The sequence below is a fragment of the Entelurus aequoreus genome, linkage group LG20 (assembly GCF_033978785.1).
Source record: "Entelurus aequoreus isolate RoL-2023_Sb linkage group LG20, RoL_Eaeq_v1.1, whole genome shotgun sequence".
In the NCBI taxonomy this organism is placed as follows: domain Eukaryota; kingdom Metazoa; phylum Chordata; class Actinopteri; order Syngnathiformes; family Syngnathidae; genus Entelurus; species Entelurus aequoreus.
Genome location: NC_084750.1, coordinates 10,132,461 through 10,149,960, shown reverse-complemented (window position 1 = coordinate 10,149,960; position 17,500 = coordinate 10,132,461). Strand labels below are relative to the sequence as shown.

At 31.0% G+C, this 17,500-nt stretch overlaps 1 protein-coding gene across 1 annotated transcript in view; it reads left to right on the top strand.

Annotated features, from left to right (window-relative positions):
- The window catches only part of LOC133636391 (KH domain-containing, RNA-binding, signal transduction-associated protein 3-like), a 116,114-nt gene extending 108,004 nt beyond the window's left edge, over positions 1-8,110 (top strand). The window contains exons 7-8 of the mRNA XM_062030384.1: positions 1,428-1,480; positions 4,452-8,110. Coding sequence (XP_061886368.1) covers positions 1,428-1,480; positions 4,452-4,543 — 145 coding nt within the window. The 3' untranslated portion in view covers positions 4,544-8,110. The remainder of the gene's footprint in view (positions 1-1,427; positions 1,481-4,451) is intronic.
- Positions 8,111-17,500: the final 9,390 nt, after the last annotated feature.

Here is a 17,500-nt window from a genome sequence, read left to right as displayed (position 1 = left end):
CTCTGCAGTCCTGTCTCTTCATCCGCATCTCCTCCAGTCTCTCCAAACTCTGCAGTCCTGTCTCTTCATCCCCATCTCCTCCAGTCTCTCCAAACTCTGCAATCCTGTCTCTTCATCCGCATCTCCTCCAGTCTCTCCAAACTCTGCAGCCTTGTCTCTTCATCCGCATCTCCTCCAGTGTCTCCAAACTCTGCAGCCTTGTCTCTTCATCCGCATCTCCTCCAGTCTCCCCAAACTCTGCAGTCCTGTCTCTTCATCCACATCTCCTCCAGTCTCTCCAAACTCTGCAGTCCTGTCTCTTCATCCGCATCTCCTCCAGTCTCTCCAAACTCTGCAGTCCTGTCTCTTCATCCACATCTCCTCCAGTCTCTCCAAACTCCGCAGTCCTGTCTCTTCATCCACATCTCCTCCAGTCTCTCCAAACTCTGCAGTCCTTTCTCTTCATCCGCATCTCCTCCAGTCTCTCCAAACTCTGCAGTCCTGTCTCTTCATACGCATCTCCTCCAGTCTCTCCAAACTCTGCAGCCTTGTCTCTTCATCCACATCTCCTCCAGTCTCTCCAAACTCTGCAGTCCTGTCTCTTCATCCACATCTCCTCCAGTCTCTCCAAACTCTGCAGTCCTGTCTCTTCATCCACATCTCCTCCAGTCTCTCCAAACTCTGCAGTCCTGTCTCTTCATCCACATCTCCTCCAGTCTCTCCAAACTCTGCAGTCCTGTCTCTTCCTCCCCATCTCCTCCAGTCTCTCCAAACTCTGCAGTCCTGTCTCTTCATCCGCATCTCCTCCAGTCTCTCCAAACTCTGCAGTCCTGTCTCTTCATCCGCATCTCCTCCAGTCTCTCCAAACTCCGCAGTCCTGTCTCTTCCTCCCCATCTCCTCCAGTCTCTCCAAACTCTGCAGTCCTGTCTCTTCATCCACATCTCCTCCAGTCTCTCCAACCTCTGCAGTCCTGTCTCTTCATCCACATCTCCTCCAGTCTCTCCAAACTCTGCAGTCCTGTCTCTTCATCCGCATCTCCTCCAGTCTCTCCAAACTCTGCAGTCCTGTCTCTTCATCCACATCTCCTCCGGTCTCTCCAACCTCTGCAGTCCTGTCTCTTCATCCGCATCTCCTCCAGTCTCTCCAAACTCTGCAGTCCTGTCTCTTCATCCACATCTCCTCCAGTCTCTCCAAAAGGACTCTGGTGTGGCAGAGACCCAGCGGCTGGTCTCCCTGGCCAAAAGGCTCCCGAGACGCAGATCCAGAAGTCCACAAAAAAGCACTGCAGATGTCAGGACAGTTGCATCTTGGGAAAAATAAATAAAAATGACAAAAATTCCTGCCTAGTGTTGAGTTGTTACTTTTCAAAAGTCCATATTGCCACCTAAATGATTCCTTTGTGATGTCATGGCCAACAATCCTAATCATCCTTATTTGTGTTTTCCAGCTCGGACGACTATTATGAATACGGACACAGCGCAGAGTCGTACGAGTCGTATGGTAAGTTCTCAACGACCACAATCATTGGGCCAAGTTCATGTTACACGCTAGGACGTGGCCTGACACATGAAACGTGACACTATCCACTTTAGCCGCCATTTTAAAATGTTTTTTTTTTGTGGCAAGACCAACTTTGCTATGTCGAGTGGCACCTTCCATCATTTTCGGCAGGACTGCATTGCAAAATGATTAACACCCTCCTTCCTCTCACGCGAGATCCTCCCAGGAGTGGGGCCATATGACTCTCAATCTCACAGCACATACCTACTAAGTGTAATTATTCAAATATATTATTGTCGTCCTCAATCTCATTCAAGGAAATGTGCTTTTATACATTATTGATACATTTAATATTCAATTACAATTTTAACTAGTTCTGGTAAAAGTTGATTTTCAAGACAAAAAATGATTTTCAAGGTAAAAGTTGATTTTCAAGACAAAAAATGATTTTCAAGGTAAAAGTTGATTTTCAAGACAAAAAAGGATTTTCAAGGTAAAAGTTGATTTTCAAGACAAAAAATGATTTTCAAGGTAAAAGTTGATTTTCAAGACAAAAAAATGATTTTCAAGTTGAGTTTCAAGGTAAAAGTTGATTTTCGAGACAAAAACTTATTTTCAAGGAAAAAAAATATTTTCAAGGTAAAAGTTGATTTTCAAGACAAAAAATGATTTTCATGGAATAAAATTATTTTCAAGGTAAAAGTTGATTTTCAAGAAAAAAATAGATTTTCCAGGAAAAAATAGATTTTCAAGGTAAAAGTTGATTTTCAAGAGAAAAAATGATTTTCAAGGAAAAAATTGATTTTCAAGGTTAAAGTTTATTTTCAAGAGAAAAAATGATTTTCAAGGAAAATATTGATTTTCAAGGTAAAAGTTGATTTTCAAGACAAAAAATTATTTTTAAGGAAAAAATTTATTTTCAGGATAAAAGTTGATTTTCAAGACAAAAAATTATTTTCATGGAATAAATTTATTTTCAAGGTAAAAGTTGATTTTCAAGGAAAAAATATATTTTCAAGGAAAAAATAGATTTTCAAGGTAAAAGTTGATTTTCAAGAGAAAAAATGATTTTCAAGGAAAAAATTGATTTTCAAGGTTAAAGTTTATTTTCAAGAGAAAAAATGATTTTCAAGGAAAATATTGATTTTCAAGGTAAAAGTTGATTTTCAAGACAAAAAAATTATTTTTAAGGAAAAAATTTATTTTCAAGATAAAAGTTGATTTTCAAGACAAAAAATGATTTTCAAGGAAAAAATTGATTTTCAAGGAAAAAATTGATTTTCAAGGCAAACGTTGATTTTCAAGACAAAAAATTATTTTCAAGACAAAAAATTATTTTCAAAATAAAAGTAGATTTTCATGACAAAAAATTATTTTCAAGCTAAAAGTTGATTTTCAAGACAAAAAATGATTTTCAAGGAAAAAATTGATTTTCAGGGTAAAAGTTGATTTTCAAGACAAAAAATGATTTTCAAGAGAAAAAATGATTTTCAAGGAAAATATTGATTTTCAAGGTAAAAGTTGATTTTCAAGACAAAACATTATTTTTAAGGAAAAAATTGATTTTCAAGATAAAAGTTGATTTTCAAGACAAATATTTCAAGAGAAATAAGGATTTTTTGATTAATTTTTAAATGATTAATTTTTTGTCTTGAAAATAATTTTTTGTCTTGAAAATCAACTTTTATCTTGAAAATAAATGTTTTCCTTAAAAATAATTTTTTGTCTTGAAAATCAACTTTTATCTTGAAAATCAATTTTTTCCTTCAAAATAATTTTTTGTCTTGAAAATCAACTTTTACCTTGAAAATCAACTTTTACCTTGAAAATAATTTTTTGTCTTGAAAATCAACTTTTATTTTGAAAATAATTTTTTGTCTTGAAAATAAGTTTGTCTTGAAAATAAGTTTTTCTCTTGAAAATCAACTTTTACCTTGAAAATAAAAATTTTTCCTTGAAAATCATTTTTTGTCTTGAAAATCAACTTTTATCTTGAAAATCAATTTTTTCCTTCAAAATAATTTTTTGTCTTGAAAATCAACTTTTACCTTGAAAATCAACTTTTACCTTGAAAATAATTTTTTGTCTTGAAAATCAACTTTTATTTTGAAAATAATTTTTTGTCTTGAAAATAAGTTTGTCTTGAAAATAAGTTTTTGTCTTGAAAATCAACTTTTACCTTGAAAATCAATTTTTTCCTTGAAAATAATTTTTTGTCTTGAAAATCAACTTTTATCTTGAAAATCAATTTTTTCCTTGAAAATAATTTTTTGTCTTGAAAATCAACTTTTACCTTGAAAATCAACTTTTACCTTGAAAATCATTTTTTGTCTTGAAAATCAACTTTTATTTTGAAAATAATTTTTTGTCTTGAAAATCATTTTTTGTCTTGAAAATCATTTTTTGTCTTGAAAATCAACTTTTACCTTGAAAATCTATTTTTTTCCTTAAAAATAATTTTTTGTCTTGAAAATCAACTTTACCTTGAAAATTAATATTTTCCTTGAAAATCATTTTTTCTCTTGAAAATCAACTTTTATTTTGAAAATCATTTTTTGTCTTGAAAATAAGTTTTTGTCTTGAAAATAAGCTTTTGTCTTGAAAATCAACTTCCATCCATCCATCCATTTCCTACCGCGTATTCCCTTCGGGGTGCGGGGGGGCACTGGAGCCTATCTCACCTACAATCGGGCGGAAGGCGGTGTACACCCTGCGACTTATACTCTGGTGTGACTTATACTCCGAAAAATACGGTATGTTTTAGCATAACCAGTTGATAGTGGCACAGGTAAAAAGGTAGAATGAAAAGTAAGGGCTGGAACACAGGAGAGGAAAAGTGAGGGAAGTTTGAAGACGGGACAAAAGTTTTCATTGTTGGCGACACAAGCAGAAGGTGATGTCATGTGACCTCTAACCTCATTACCAAGCTTCAGGAGGTAAGCAGCACTTTAACACGGTTGTGCTCCCTCAGGTGGAGAGGACTGGTCCAAGGGTCGTGGGAAGGCTGTGTCAGCGAGGACGAGCAAAGGAGCGTTCAGAGAGCAGCCGTACTCCCGCTACTGATCACTGGCCAAGTAATGCACTTTTCTACGCAGCTTTTTGGATCTCCAAGCTGCTAAATCGTCATAGAAGGACTTGGAATGTTGACATGAAAGTGCATCACCACAACAACAACTTGCTCTTTTACCAGAATAAAGTTGGAATTTGACACTAAAGTTGGAATCCAAAAAGTTGCATCGCTTTAACGACCACAAGATTATTTTTTCCTCCTTAACCGCGCTGAAATATTCATTACAATGACCATTAATTACAATGACCATTAATTACAATGACCATTAATTACAATAACCATTAATTACAATGACCATTAATTATGAGCATTTCTTTTCACATAGCATCTTTTCCTCTCACCACCTTTTTTCTCATTCTCTTTGGGAGGATTTTTAGCCTAAAATTCCAACTTTTTCACCAATTGAACTGCAACTTTAAACTAAAACTTAGACTTTTTTCTCCAAAAATGTAAACATTCTCTTAAAATGATGTCAAGAGTACTTGGTACATTTTTTACTTATTCTCGTTACAAATTTCTGACATAATTTACACTAAAACAAGGACAATTCTATTATTAAATGTTGATTATTTCAATATCACTACTTAATTTTTTTGAGTTTTTTATTCTTCACTTTCATAAAGTCACTTTATTCTGCTATCATTAGGACGTGTTTGCCAATTACCAACATTTACTTGGGTCAAAGTCAAAATGATACATTTTTCTCTTTAAGTAAAATATATATGTATTTTTTTCACTTAAAATTCTGACTATTATATCTTTTTTTTTTCCTAATGAAATTTCAACTTAATTGTCTTTTTATCATAAAATTCCGACTTTTACAACTTTTTCCCCATTGAACCTCAACTTTACTGTCAGCATACAATTGTGACTTTTTTCTCGTAAATTGTAAAGATTTTTCGAGTACAAAAGCTTCTCTTAAGATGATGTCAATAGTACATGATACATTTTTACTTATTCTCATTATGTTACATTTTTGCCATTTCTGAAATTATTCACACTAAAACAATTGTTGTACTGTTTTATTAAATGTTGATTATTTTAATATCAGTACTTAATAATTTTTTGACTTTTTTATTCTTCCCTTTCATAAAGTCACTTTATTCTGCTATCATTAGGACTTTTTTGTCAATTAACAACATTTATTTGGGTCAAAATTATCAATTTTTCTTTTTAAGTTAAAAATGTATGTATTTTTTTCACTTAAAATTCCAACTATAATATTAACCATCTTTTTTTTCCTAATGAAATTTCAACTTAATTCTCATAGTGCGGATTTTTACCGTAAAATTTTCCGACTTTTTCCCCATTGAACTGCAACTTGACTCTAAGAATATACTCGCACTAAAACTGTTGAGACTTTTTTCTCCAAAAATTAAAAAAATTTTCCTCTCTTAAAATGATGTCAATAGTACTTGATACATTTTTACTTATTCTTGTTAGAAATTTCTGAAATAATTTACACTAAAACAAGGACAATTCTTGTACGACTTTTTTTTATTAGATTTTGATTAATTTAATATCACTTCTTCATTTTTTTCCCTCTTATTTTTTACTTTCATAAAGTCACTTTTTTCTGGTATCATTAGGACTTTTTTGTCAATTACCAAAATCATATACTTGGGTAAAAGTCAAAATGATACATTTTTAAATTAAGTTAAAAATATATGTATTTTTTTCACTTAAAGTTACGAAATTACAACTTAATTCTCATAGTGTGGAATTTTATCGTAAATTTTTTTCACCACAAATTAAAATATTGATGCATTTTTACTCATTCATTTTCTCCCAAATTACTGACTTTATTTACACGAAAAAAAGGACAATTTTTGTAAAACGTTTTTTTTATAAAATGTTAATTTTTCTTTCACTACTTGATTTATTTATTTACTTCTGGGAAAATGTTTTCCCTCTCATAAAGTCACTTTATTCCGGTATCATTAGGACTTTACTTTGTACATTTTCAATAGTATTTATTTTTGTAAAAGTCAAAATGAAAAATGTTTCTCTTATACTTAAAATTTTTAAAAAGTTTTTTTTTCATGGTAAAATTCCGACAATAATATTATAACCTTTTTTTCCTAATGAAATGATAACTTTATTCTCGTAGTGTAAATGTTCTGTTAAAATCACACTAGCCAAACATTTTACTCTGAGATTATAACTTACTCCAAAAAAATAACTTGGATAATGTTTGGAATATGATTTGACCTCTGAAATCTGAAATATCGATACCACATCTTTATGCTCTGATATCCATTCTCAAATCAAAATATGGATACTTTTGATACTTTAGTTCAGGGGTGTCCATACTTTTTCCACCAAGGGCCACATAGTAAAAAGTCAAAGTACGCAGGTCCCCCTTTATTGATATTTTGTTTATTTTTTTTAAAATGCTAAAAACAGATATTGTCAGCTTTGTTTTTTATTTTTCAGCTTTTTCTCATCACATTCCCATTATTTTGATATTTTTGCTACACTTCTACTGTTGTTTTTTTCCCCATGTAAAAAAGAATAATAATGTGTAACTGCATAACTTAGTAGCCAAAAGTTCTGCCTGAACAAAAATATTCATTACATATTTAACAGTGTTTATTATGGTTGTTTAATTTGTCAAATTCATAAGTTAGTATTTAATTTTTTTAATGAACTAAATAAACATTGTTTATATGTTAAGTATATTTTCAGAAATAAAAACTTTTTTTTTAACTTTCAGTAGACACTTTAGGTATATTGGGACAAAGTATTTGGTATCAGATTGGTATCACCGATACCAGCCTGAACTGTACTCGGTATCCGATCGAAAAAAAAACGATTATGGTAAATTAATATCGCATCAAACCAACCAACTTATTTTACGCCTAAAATTCCAACTTTATCCTGAAAATATCAGGACTGTTTCTGGTAAAAAGAATGCCATTATGGTACCTGATAAAATGATAATAAAACCCCAGGTAAAATCATCATAAATGATATGACTTCTTCTCCTGTTAGACTATGTTGACGCCATGGAAGAATATTTCCACGGCGAGTTATCAATACAATGCCAGTACAGCTTCATGTATCCCCCCCCCCCCCCCCAATATCTCACTAAAGATGTAATAATGGCTTAGTTCTAGGATGTAGATATTTATTTTATTTATTTGAAAGGAGTCACGGGTGTAAAATGTGTCCCTTGTAAAGTAAGAAGTGTATAAATATTGTATTTCTGTCTCCTCCTTTCTTTTGTATTGGTGTTAAAGGGCTTATGGAAGCATGGCGTGCATTGTTGTTGTTGTTGTTGTTTTATTCGCTAATTATTGTGCTGCTAAAACATCTCCTTTAATATATTTATAAATAGGAACTGAAAATGAAAAAAATGGGCGTTTTTGTGATTTTTTTTTTTCTTTTTTTCACGGTTTAATAATTACTTTTTGACATTTTCGCCTCGACTTTTTGTCAAAGCTAATTGTGCTCAGATGCTTGTGAATACGCTGGACTTGTTCAGGTTTCTTTCAGCTTATATAAGCCCTTTAATATTCCCCTCTTGTCCATGCTGAATAAACATTTTGAAGGAACAAGCGAGAGAGTAATTCTTGGAACTTTAGGAGGAATTAGCGTTGGCACGAGTAGCACTTTGTGGGCGGGGCCAGACGCGGCAACTTTCCCGTAAAGGTTATTATTTTTTATGATTAACTTTGTGAGTGTTTACCCTGACAGACGTAGCGCTGCATGACCGCTGACTTGAGGACGGCAGCAGTAGCTCTTTAAAAAGGTAAAGAAGACTAACCTAACGCACATAAACGCCTTCTAAACCTCACTGTAATTTCTGCTCTAATTTGTCTGTTTAGGCCGCCAAGATGGGCATAATTAGACATATTTAACCACAAAGTAAACTCCTGATAAAAAGTTGTAATAGAGGCCAGTAATGAAGCCACAATACGTATTTGTCTTATTAATATTCTTTCTTTCCACTCCAGGTTGATGCCTGCCAGACCACCATCGGCACTAAACGTACGTCCATTTTTACCATCTTTATATCTCATTATTATCATCACTGACACAATTGTTGCACATTCCCACAATAGTTTATGTAGAAATCGTATCATGAAATTGTCAGGTTCAAACACAGATGACATTTATTAAACAGGACAAGAAGCAAAGAATCAAACAGAGACAGAATTCAATTCGGCTCAGTGAGGAGAAACGTGTACATCTGTACCCTTGTAGAGTGTCATCACGCTCTGCCAAAAGGTTGCACGCCTCCTTATATTTTAATTTGGACCTTCCCTGACCACATGGCAACAGCTGCTTCCAAAGGGACGGGGGTCGTAAACAGCCATCGCCTTTGATTACAAAACAGTTCAAAAGAAAAGGTCGGTTCAAAAAAGAGGTCGTAAAAGAGTTAAAAAAAAAAGGTTTGTAAAAGAGTTCAAAAAAGAGGTTCGTAAAAGAGTTCAAAAAGAGGTTTGTAAAAGAGTTCGTAAAAGAGTTCAAAAAAGAAGTCACAAAAGAGTTCAAAAAGAGGTTCGTAAAAGAGTTCGTAAAAGAGTTTAAAAAAGAGGTCGTAAAAGAGTTTAAAAAAAAGGTTCGTAAAAGAGTTCAAAAAGAGGTTCGTAAAAGAGTTCAAAAAAGGTCGTAAAAGAGTTTGAAAAAGAGGTCGTAAAAGAGTTAAAAAAAGAGGTTGCAAAAGAGGTTTGTAAAAGAGTTCGTAAAATAGTTCGTAAAAGAGTTTGTAAAAGAGTTCAAAAAAGAGGTCACAAAAGAGTTCAAAAAGAGGTTCGTAAAAGAGTTCAAAAAAGGTCGTAAAAGAGTTTGAAAAAGAGGTCGTAAAAGAGTTAAAAAAAGAGGTTGCAAAAGAGGTTTGTAAAAGAGTTCGTAAAATAGTTCGTAAAAGAGTTTGTAAAAGAGTTCAAAAAAGAGGTCACAAAAGAGTTCAAAAAGAGGTTCGTAAAAGAGTTCAAAAAAGAGGCCGTAAAAGAGTTTGAAAAAAGTTCGTAAAAGAGTTAAAAAAGAAGTTCGTAAAAGAGTTAAAAAAAAAAAAAGGTTCGTAAAAGAGTTCAAAAAGAGGTTAGTAAAAGAGTTTAAAAAAGGTCGTAAAAGAGTTTGAAAAAGAGGTCGTAAAAGAGTTAAAAAAAGAGGTTGCAAAAGAGGTTTGTAAAAGAGTTCGTAAAATAGTTCGTAAAAGAGTTTGTAAAAGAGTTAAAAAAAGAGGTCACAAAAGAGTTCAAAAAGAGGTTCGTAAAAGAGTTCAAAAAAGAGGCCGTAAAAGAGTTTGAAAAAAGTTCGTAAAAGAGTTCAAAAAGAAGTTCGTAAAAGAGTTCAAAAAAGAGATCGTAAAAGAGTTTAAAAAAAAGGTTCGTAAAAGAGTTCAAAAAGAGGTTCGTAAAAGAGTTCAAAAAAGGTTGTAAAAGAGTTTGAAAAAGAGGTCGTAAAAGAGTTTAAAAAAAGAGGTCGCAAAAGAGTTCAAAAAGAGGTTCGTAAAAGAGTTCAAAAAGAGGTTCGTAAAAGAGTTCAAAAAAGGTCGTAAAAGAGTTCGAAAAAAAGTTTGTAAAAGAGTTTAAAAAAGAGTTCATAAAAGAGTTCAAAAAAGAGGTCGTAAAAGAGTTTTAAAAAAAAAGGTTCCTAAAAGAGTTTAAAAAATGTCGTAAAAGAGTTAAAAAAGAGGTCGCAAAAGAGTTCAAAAAGAGGTTTGTAAAAGAGTTTGTAAAAGAGTTCGTAAAAGAGTTCGTAAAAGAGTTCATAAAAGAGTTCAAAAAAGAGGGCGCAAAAGAGTGTGAAAAAAAGTTCGTAAAAGAGTTCAAAAAGAAGTTCGTAAAAGAGTTCAAAAAAGGTCGTAAAAGAGTTTGAAAAAAAGTTCGTAAAAGAGTTCAAAAAAGAGTTCAAAAAAGAGATCGTAAAAGAGTTTAAAAAAAAGGTTTGTAAAAGAGTTCAAAAAGAGGTTCGTAAAAGAGTTCAAAAAAGGTTGTAAAAGAGTTTCAAAAAGAGGTCGTAAAAGAGTTTAAAAAAAAGAGGTCGCAAAAGAGTTCAAAAAGAGGTTTGCAAAAGAGTTCGTAAAAGAGTTCGTAAAAGAGTTCAAAAAAGGTCGTAAAAGAGTTAGAAAAAAAGTTCGTAAAAGACTTTAAAAAAAGAGTTCATAAAAGAGTTAAAAAAAGAGGTTCGTAAAAGAGTTTTAAAAAAAGGTTCGTAAAAGAGTTAAAAAAAGGTCGTAAAAGAGTTTAAAAAAAGAGGTCGCAAAAGAGTTCAAAAAGAGGTTTGTAAAAGAGTTCGTAAAAGAGTTCGTAAAAGAGGTCACAAAAGAGTTCAAAAAGAGGTTCGTAAAAGAGTTCATAAAAGAGTTAAAAAAAAGAGGTCGTAAAAGAGTTTAAAAAAAAAGGTTCGTAAAAGAGTTCAAAAAGAGGTTCGTAAAAGAGTTCAAAAAAGGTCGTAAAAGAGTTTGAAAAAGAGGTCGTAAAAGAGTTAAAAAAAGAGGTTGCAAAAGAGGTTTGTAAAAGAGCTCGTAAAATAGTTCGTAAAAGAGTTCAAAAAAGAGGTCACAAAAGAGTTCAAAAAGAGGTTCGCAAAAGAGTTCGTAAAAGAGTTCATAAAAGAGTTAAAAAAAGAGGTCGTAAAAGAGTTTGAAAAAAAGTTCGTAAAAGAGTTCAAAAAGAGTTCAAAAAGAAGTTCGTAAAAGAGTTCAAAAAAGGTCGTAAAAGAGTTTGAAAAAAAGTTCGTAAAAGAGTTCAAAAAAGAGATCGTAAAAGAGTTTAAAAAAAAGGTTTGTAAAAGAGTTCAAAAAGAGGTTCATAAAAGAGTTCAAAAAAGGTTGTAAAAGAGTTTGAAAAAGAGGTCGTAAAAGAGTTTAAAAAAAGAGGTCGCAAAAGAGTTCAAAAAGAGGTTTGTAAAAGAGTTCGTAAAAGAGTTCGTAAAAGAGTTTGTAAAAGAGTTCAAAAAAGGTCGTAAAAGAGTTCGGAAAAAAGTTCGTAAAAGAGTTTTAAAAAAGAGTTCACAAAACAGTTAAAAAAAGAGGTTCGTAAAAGAGTTTTAAAAAAAGGTTCGTAAAAGAGTTAAAAAAAAGGTCGTAAAAGAGTTAAAAAAAGAGGTCGCAAAAGAGTTCAAAAAGAGGTTTGTAAAAGAGTTCGTAAAAGACTTCGTAAAAGAGGTCACAAAAGAGTTCAAAAAGAGGTTCGTAAAAGAGTTCATAAAAGAGTTAAAAAAAAGAGGTCGTAAAAGAGTTTAAAAAAAGGTTCGTAAAAGAGTTCAAATAGAGGTTCGTAAAAGAGTTCAAAAAAGGTCGTAAAAGAGTTTGAAAAAGGTCGTAAAAGAGTTTGAAAAAAGTTTGTAAAAGAGTTTTTTAAAAAGTTCGTAAAAGAGTTTAAAAAAAGCGGTGCCTGAAGGGGAGCCAGGTCCTGCTTCCTCTCCGCTTTGTAGTTCTTGGGTCACGACAATATCTCTCTGTTGATTACAATACATGAAAGAAACAGAAACACCTTCACGTCGCTTCCCATCCTACACAGTGGAGTTTTACAAGCCTTCTTCTTGGTAGCTTCAAAGACATGTTTGTGCTCCTCGCCAGGCACTCGGGTGTTGTGATGACTTACTTACAATTATTGGAGCAGAAAGAATCTCACTAAATAGTTGAGACAACCTGCAGGGGGAAAAAAAGGCCATCCTACAAGAACACGTGCAACACATTTGTTGATTACATTTTTCATTGTTTGAATTTAGATTTGTATTAAGGATCCCCGTTAGCTGCTTGCCACAACAACCCACTAGTCTTCCTGGGCTCCACAAACTCAATACAATTACAAATAAAAGCATATCATTCTAACTCCACAATACAGAAACAAATAAAAGCATCAACAAGCAAACAATTTACAGTCACAGAATATTAATTACAATATAAAAATAACTACACTAAACACTAAAAAGGTGGCAATGAGCTGCAAAAATGCCCCATTTTTTCTGTCCAGGCTCATAAAAGTGATTTGAATGTTAATATTTTTTCAGAAAAGTAACTTTTTCAAAATAATTATTGGCCTTCCATTTACTGAGTGACAAATATGGCCGTCAAGTTAGCAAAAAAACGCTCTTATTTGCCACAAAATGAACTTTGTTTCCTATATTAAATAGTTGTTAAGTGTTATGATTAACAAAGTCATTTCAAATTGAATGAAGTAACTTCAATCTGTTACTGAGTATCACGTCACACAAAGATGGCCGACATGCCGCAGGATTTTTATTCTTATTTTGCCAGGAAAATCTTCATCACCTTTTATTTGAACTACAATAAAGATCAAGTATATCATGAATAAAGTGTATCAAATACACGTGTGCATTATTACTTCATGTATAAACATGTGCGTGTTACAAGACGAGTAAATATGTATCGTTCAAAACATGAATGTTTTTTCATAAAATCCAGAAGAAAAACCTTCATTAAGTGTTGTATTGTGTATATAAGGAAGTGTATGGTGTTCAAATGAGCCAACTAAATATGTAAATGTTGTATATACATTAATACATTGTTTATATAATATTATTCAAATGACAAGACAAGTAAATAGTTATTGTCAAAGAGATGACAACTTTTTTCATAAAGTTCCGAACAAAAAGCTTGATGTTAAATGTCTTGTATAAATATGAAAGTGTTTGGTTTTCACTGAATGGCAAATAAACAAAAAAAACAAATATTTGTTGAATGATTGTATACATTACTTCAATTAATTATCTACATAAGGTTTTCAATATGTTAAAGTATATCATGAATAGTGATATTTAATATATGTATATGTGTATGTATGTATATATGTATGTATGTGTATATACAGTATGTATATGTATATATATGTATATATATATAAATATACATAAGTGTATGTGTGTGTATGTATATGTATATATATATATATATATATATATATGTATATACGTATGTGTATATGTATAGGTGTATATATGTATGTGTGTATATATATATATACATATATGTATGTGTATATGTATAGGTGTATACATGTATGTGTATGTATATATATATGTATATATATATAAATATACATAAGTGTATGTGTGTGTATATATATATATATATATATATATATATATATATATATATATATATATATATATATATATATATATATATATATATGTATATATGTATATATGTATGTGTATATGTATAGGTGTATATATGTATGTGTGTATATATATATATATATATATATATATATATATATATATATATATATATATATATATATATATATATATATATATATATATATATATATATATATATATATATATATATATATATATATGTATGTGCATATGTATAGGTGTATACATGTATGTGTATATATATATATATATATATATATATATATATATATATATATATATATATATATATATATATATGTATGTATATATATATGTGTATATCCATCCATCCATTTTATACCGCTTGTCCCTTTTGGGGTCGCGGGGGATGCTGGAGCCTATCTCGCCACCTCATTGCAGTATATGTGTATGTATATATATATATATATATATATATATATATATATATATATATATATATATATATATATATATATATATATATATATATATATATATATATATATATATATATATGTATATATATATATACACACACATATATATATATATATATATACACATATGTATATGTGTATATATGTGTGTGTGTGTATATATATATGTATATATACATATGTATATATATACTGTATATATACATATATATATATGTGTGTGTGTATATATATGTATATACACACACATATATACATATATATATATATATATATATATATATATATATATATATATATATATATATATATATATATATATATATATATATATATATATATATATATATATAAGTGTGTATGTGTATATATATATGTGTATATAAATGTGTACGTGTATAAATGTGTATGTGTGTGTATATATATATATATATATATATATATATATATATATATATATATATATATATATATATATATATATATATATATATATATATATATATATATCAGTCTAATATGAATAAAGTGATATATAGAAAAAAATATATATGCTACTTAAAATGCAATACTTTATGTATAAATCCTACAAAATGGGTTTAATTTGCATATTACAACACAAGTAAATAGTTATTGTCCAAAAAAAATGTGAATACAATTCGGAGAAAAAAAAACTTTAATAAATGTGTGGCATTTTTCTTTAGGAAACTATGTCGATTTCATTGAGTGGCAAATGAACAAAAACATTTAAATGTTGTATATACATAATTAAATTAATTATTCAAATAAGTCTCATTTTTAATGTAATTATAATTATATATATATATATATATATATATATATATATATATATATATATATATATATATATATATATATATATATATATATATATATATATATATATATATATATATATATATATATATTATTTAAAAAAACAATTCTGACCGTCCAATCAGAGAATAAAATCCATCCATTCTGTTCAATCTATGATAAAAATGTTCCATTCCATTGGAAAAGCTCCAAATGTACACACCCACGGTTAAAAAAGCTCCAAATGTACACACCCATGGTTAAAAAAGCTCCAAATGTACACACCCACGGTTAAAAAAGCTCCAAATGTACACACCCACGGTTAAAAAATCTCCAAATGTACACACCCATGGTTAAAAAAGCTCCAAATGTACACACCCATGGTTAAAAACCCACCCGTGGTAAATGGACACTGCACAGTGATGTAGTCAAATATAATAATAATCATATCTTGCCTGTCATTGTCTGCATGATATTTCACGTCATGTCCAAGTTGTGATGGATGACTGTTTGTTCTGCGCTCCCATTTCTCTGCATAGTTGCTGATATTGTTCCTTGTGCCCCTCCCAGATGTGATGAAGCCCACAAAAGAAAGCTGCGTGTTGGACTAACACCTTCGCAGGTGAATCCTGCAGGGAAGGAAATAAAAGATGGATAGAAAGAAAAACCAAATGGAGCTCCTCGTCCTCTAGAGATGATCTGTGGAGAATATTTCCCTCTACTGTATATATTACTGTATCTGTTTTACATTGAACTGACTGTGAACCTCTGCTGCTTCTCAGCAAGCTGCCAAGTGATGCTCGATATGCAAAAGTGACACTCATTATCATCATCATCACCAAACAAGTGCCTTAATTGTCCCATTGTGGGCGTTCCCTTGAAGAAAGGCAGGTATGTTCTCCTCGTACTTCTTCATGACCACGGACTTCTCCGCCTGACACAAGTCCAAAATAGCTTTCAGCAGGAATGAGGACTTGGAGAAGAGAAGCCGTTAGAAGGTGTCGTGTCCTCCTGGCTCACTGTACTTCTCCATTAGAGACCTCAGACAAGAATCATGGACTTAGATCCTCACACCATCTGAGTCCTCTTGCTTCATCACATTTGATGGATGCATACAAACAATAACATGCAGTTGCTAAGCAACCATTCTACACACTTTCTGCTTATGGAGATATTTCTCCTGACATATCATACAGGAAAAAAACACCCGTAGTAAATCAGAAATACATGAAGTAACTATAAAACTACACTCGTAGTAAATCAGAAATACATGAAGTAACTATAAAACTACACTCGTAGTAAATCAGAAATACATGAAGTAACTATAAAACTACACCCGGAGTAAATCAGAAATACATGAAGTAACTATAAAACTACACCCGGAGTAAATCAGAAATACATGAAGTAACTATAAAACTACACCCGGAGTAAATCAGAAATACACGAAGTAACTATAAAACTACACCCGGAGTAAATCAGAAATACATGAAGTAACTATAAAACTACACCCGTAGTAAATCAGAAATACATGAAGTAACTATAAAACTACACTCGGAGTAAATCAGAAATACATGAAGTAACTATAAAACTACACCCGGAGTAAATCAGAAATACATGAAGTAACTATAAAACTACACCCGGAGTAAATCAACCTACAACAACACACACAAAGTAACTATTAAAATAACACCTGTAGTAAATCAACCTACAACAACACACACAAAGTAACTATTAAAATAACACCTGTAGTAAATCAACCTACAACAACACACGAGATGCTACTATAAAAACTACACCCATAATAAATGAAATCTACAACAACACATAAAAGGTAACTAAAAATACACTCGAAGCAAATCATAGAAGTAACGATTTAAAAAAAACACCCATTGTGAATCAAAAGTTAATTTTTTTTAAAACACCCTTAGTAAATCAAAATTACTACAAATACATGAAGTAACTATAAAACTACACCCATAGTAAACGAAAACTACAACAACATATATAAGGTAACTAAAAATACACTCGAAGCAAATCATAGAAGTAACTATTAAAAAAAAACACCCATTGTAAATCAAAAGTAGATTTTTTTTAAAACACCCGTAGTAAATCTAAATTACTACAAAATACATGAAGTAACTAAAAAAAATACACCCGTAGTAAATCAAACTACAACACACATGAAGTAACTATTAAAATAACACCTGTAGTAAATCAAAACTACAACACACAAGGTCATTTCAAAAACACCCTAGTAGATCAAAACTACAACACACAAGGTCATTTCAAAAACACCCTAGTAGATCAAAACTACAACACACAAGGTCATTTCAAAAACACCCTAGTAGATCAAAACTACAACACACAAGGTCATTTCAAAAACACCCTAGTAGATCAAAACTACAACACACAAGGTCATTTCAAAAACACCCTATTAAATCAAAACTACAACACACAAGGTCATTTCAAAAACACCCTAGTAGATCAAAACTACAACACACAAGGTCATTTCAAAAACACCCTAGTAGATCAAAACTACAACACACAAGGTCATTTCAAAAACACCCTAGTAGATCAAAAACTACAAGGTCATTTCAAAAACACCCTAGT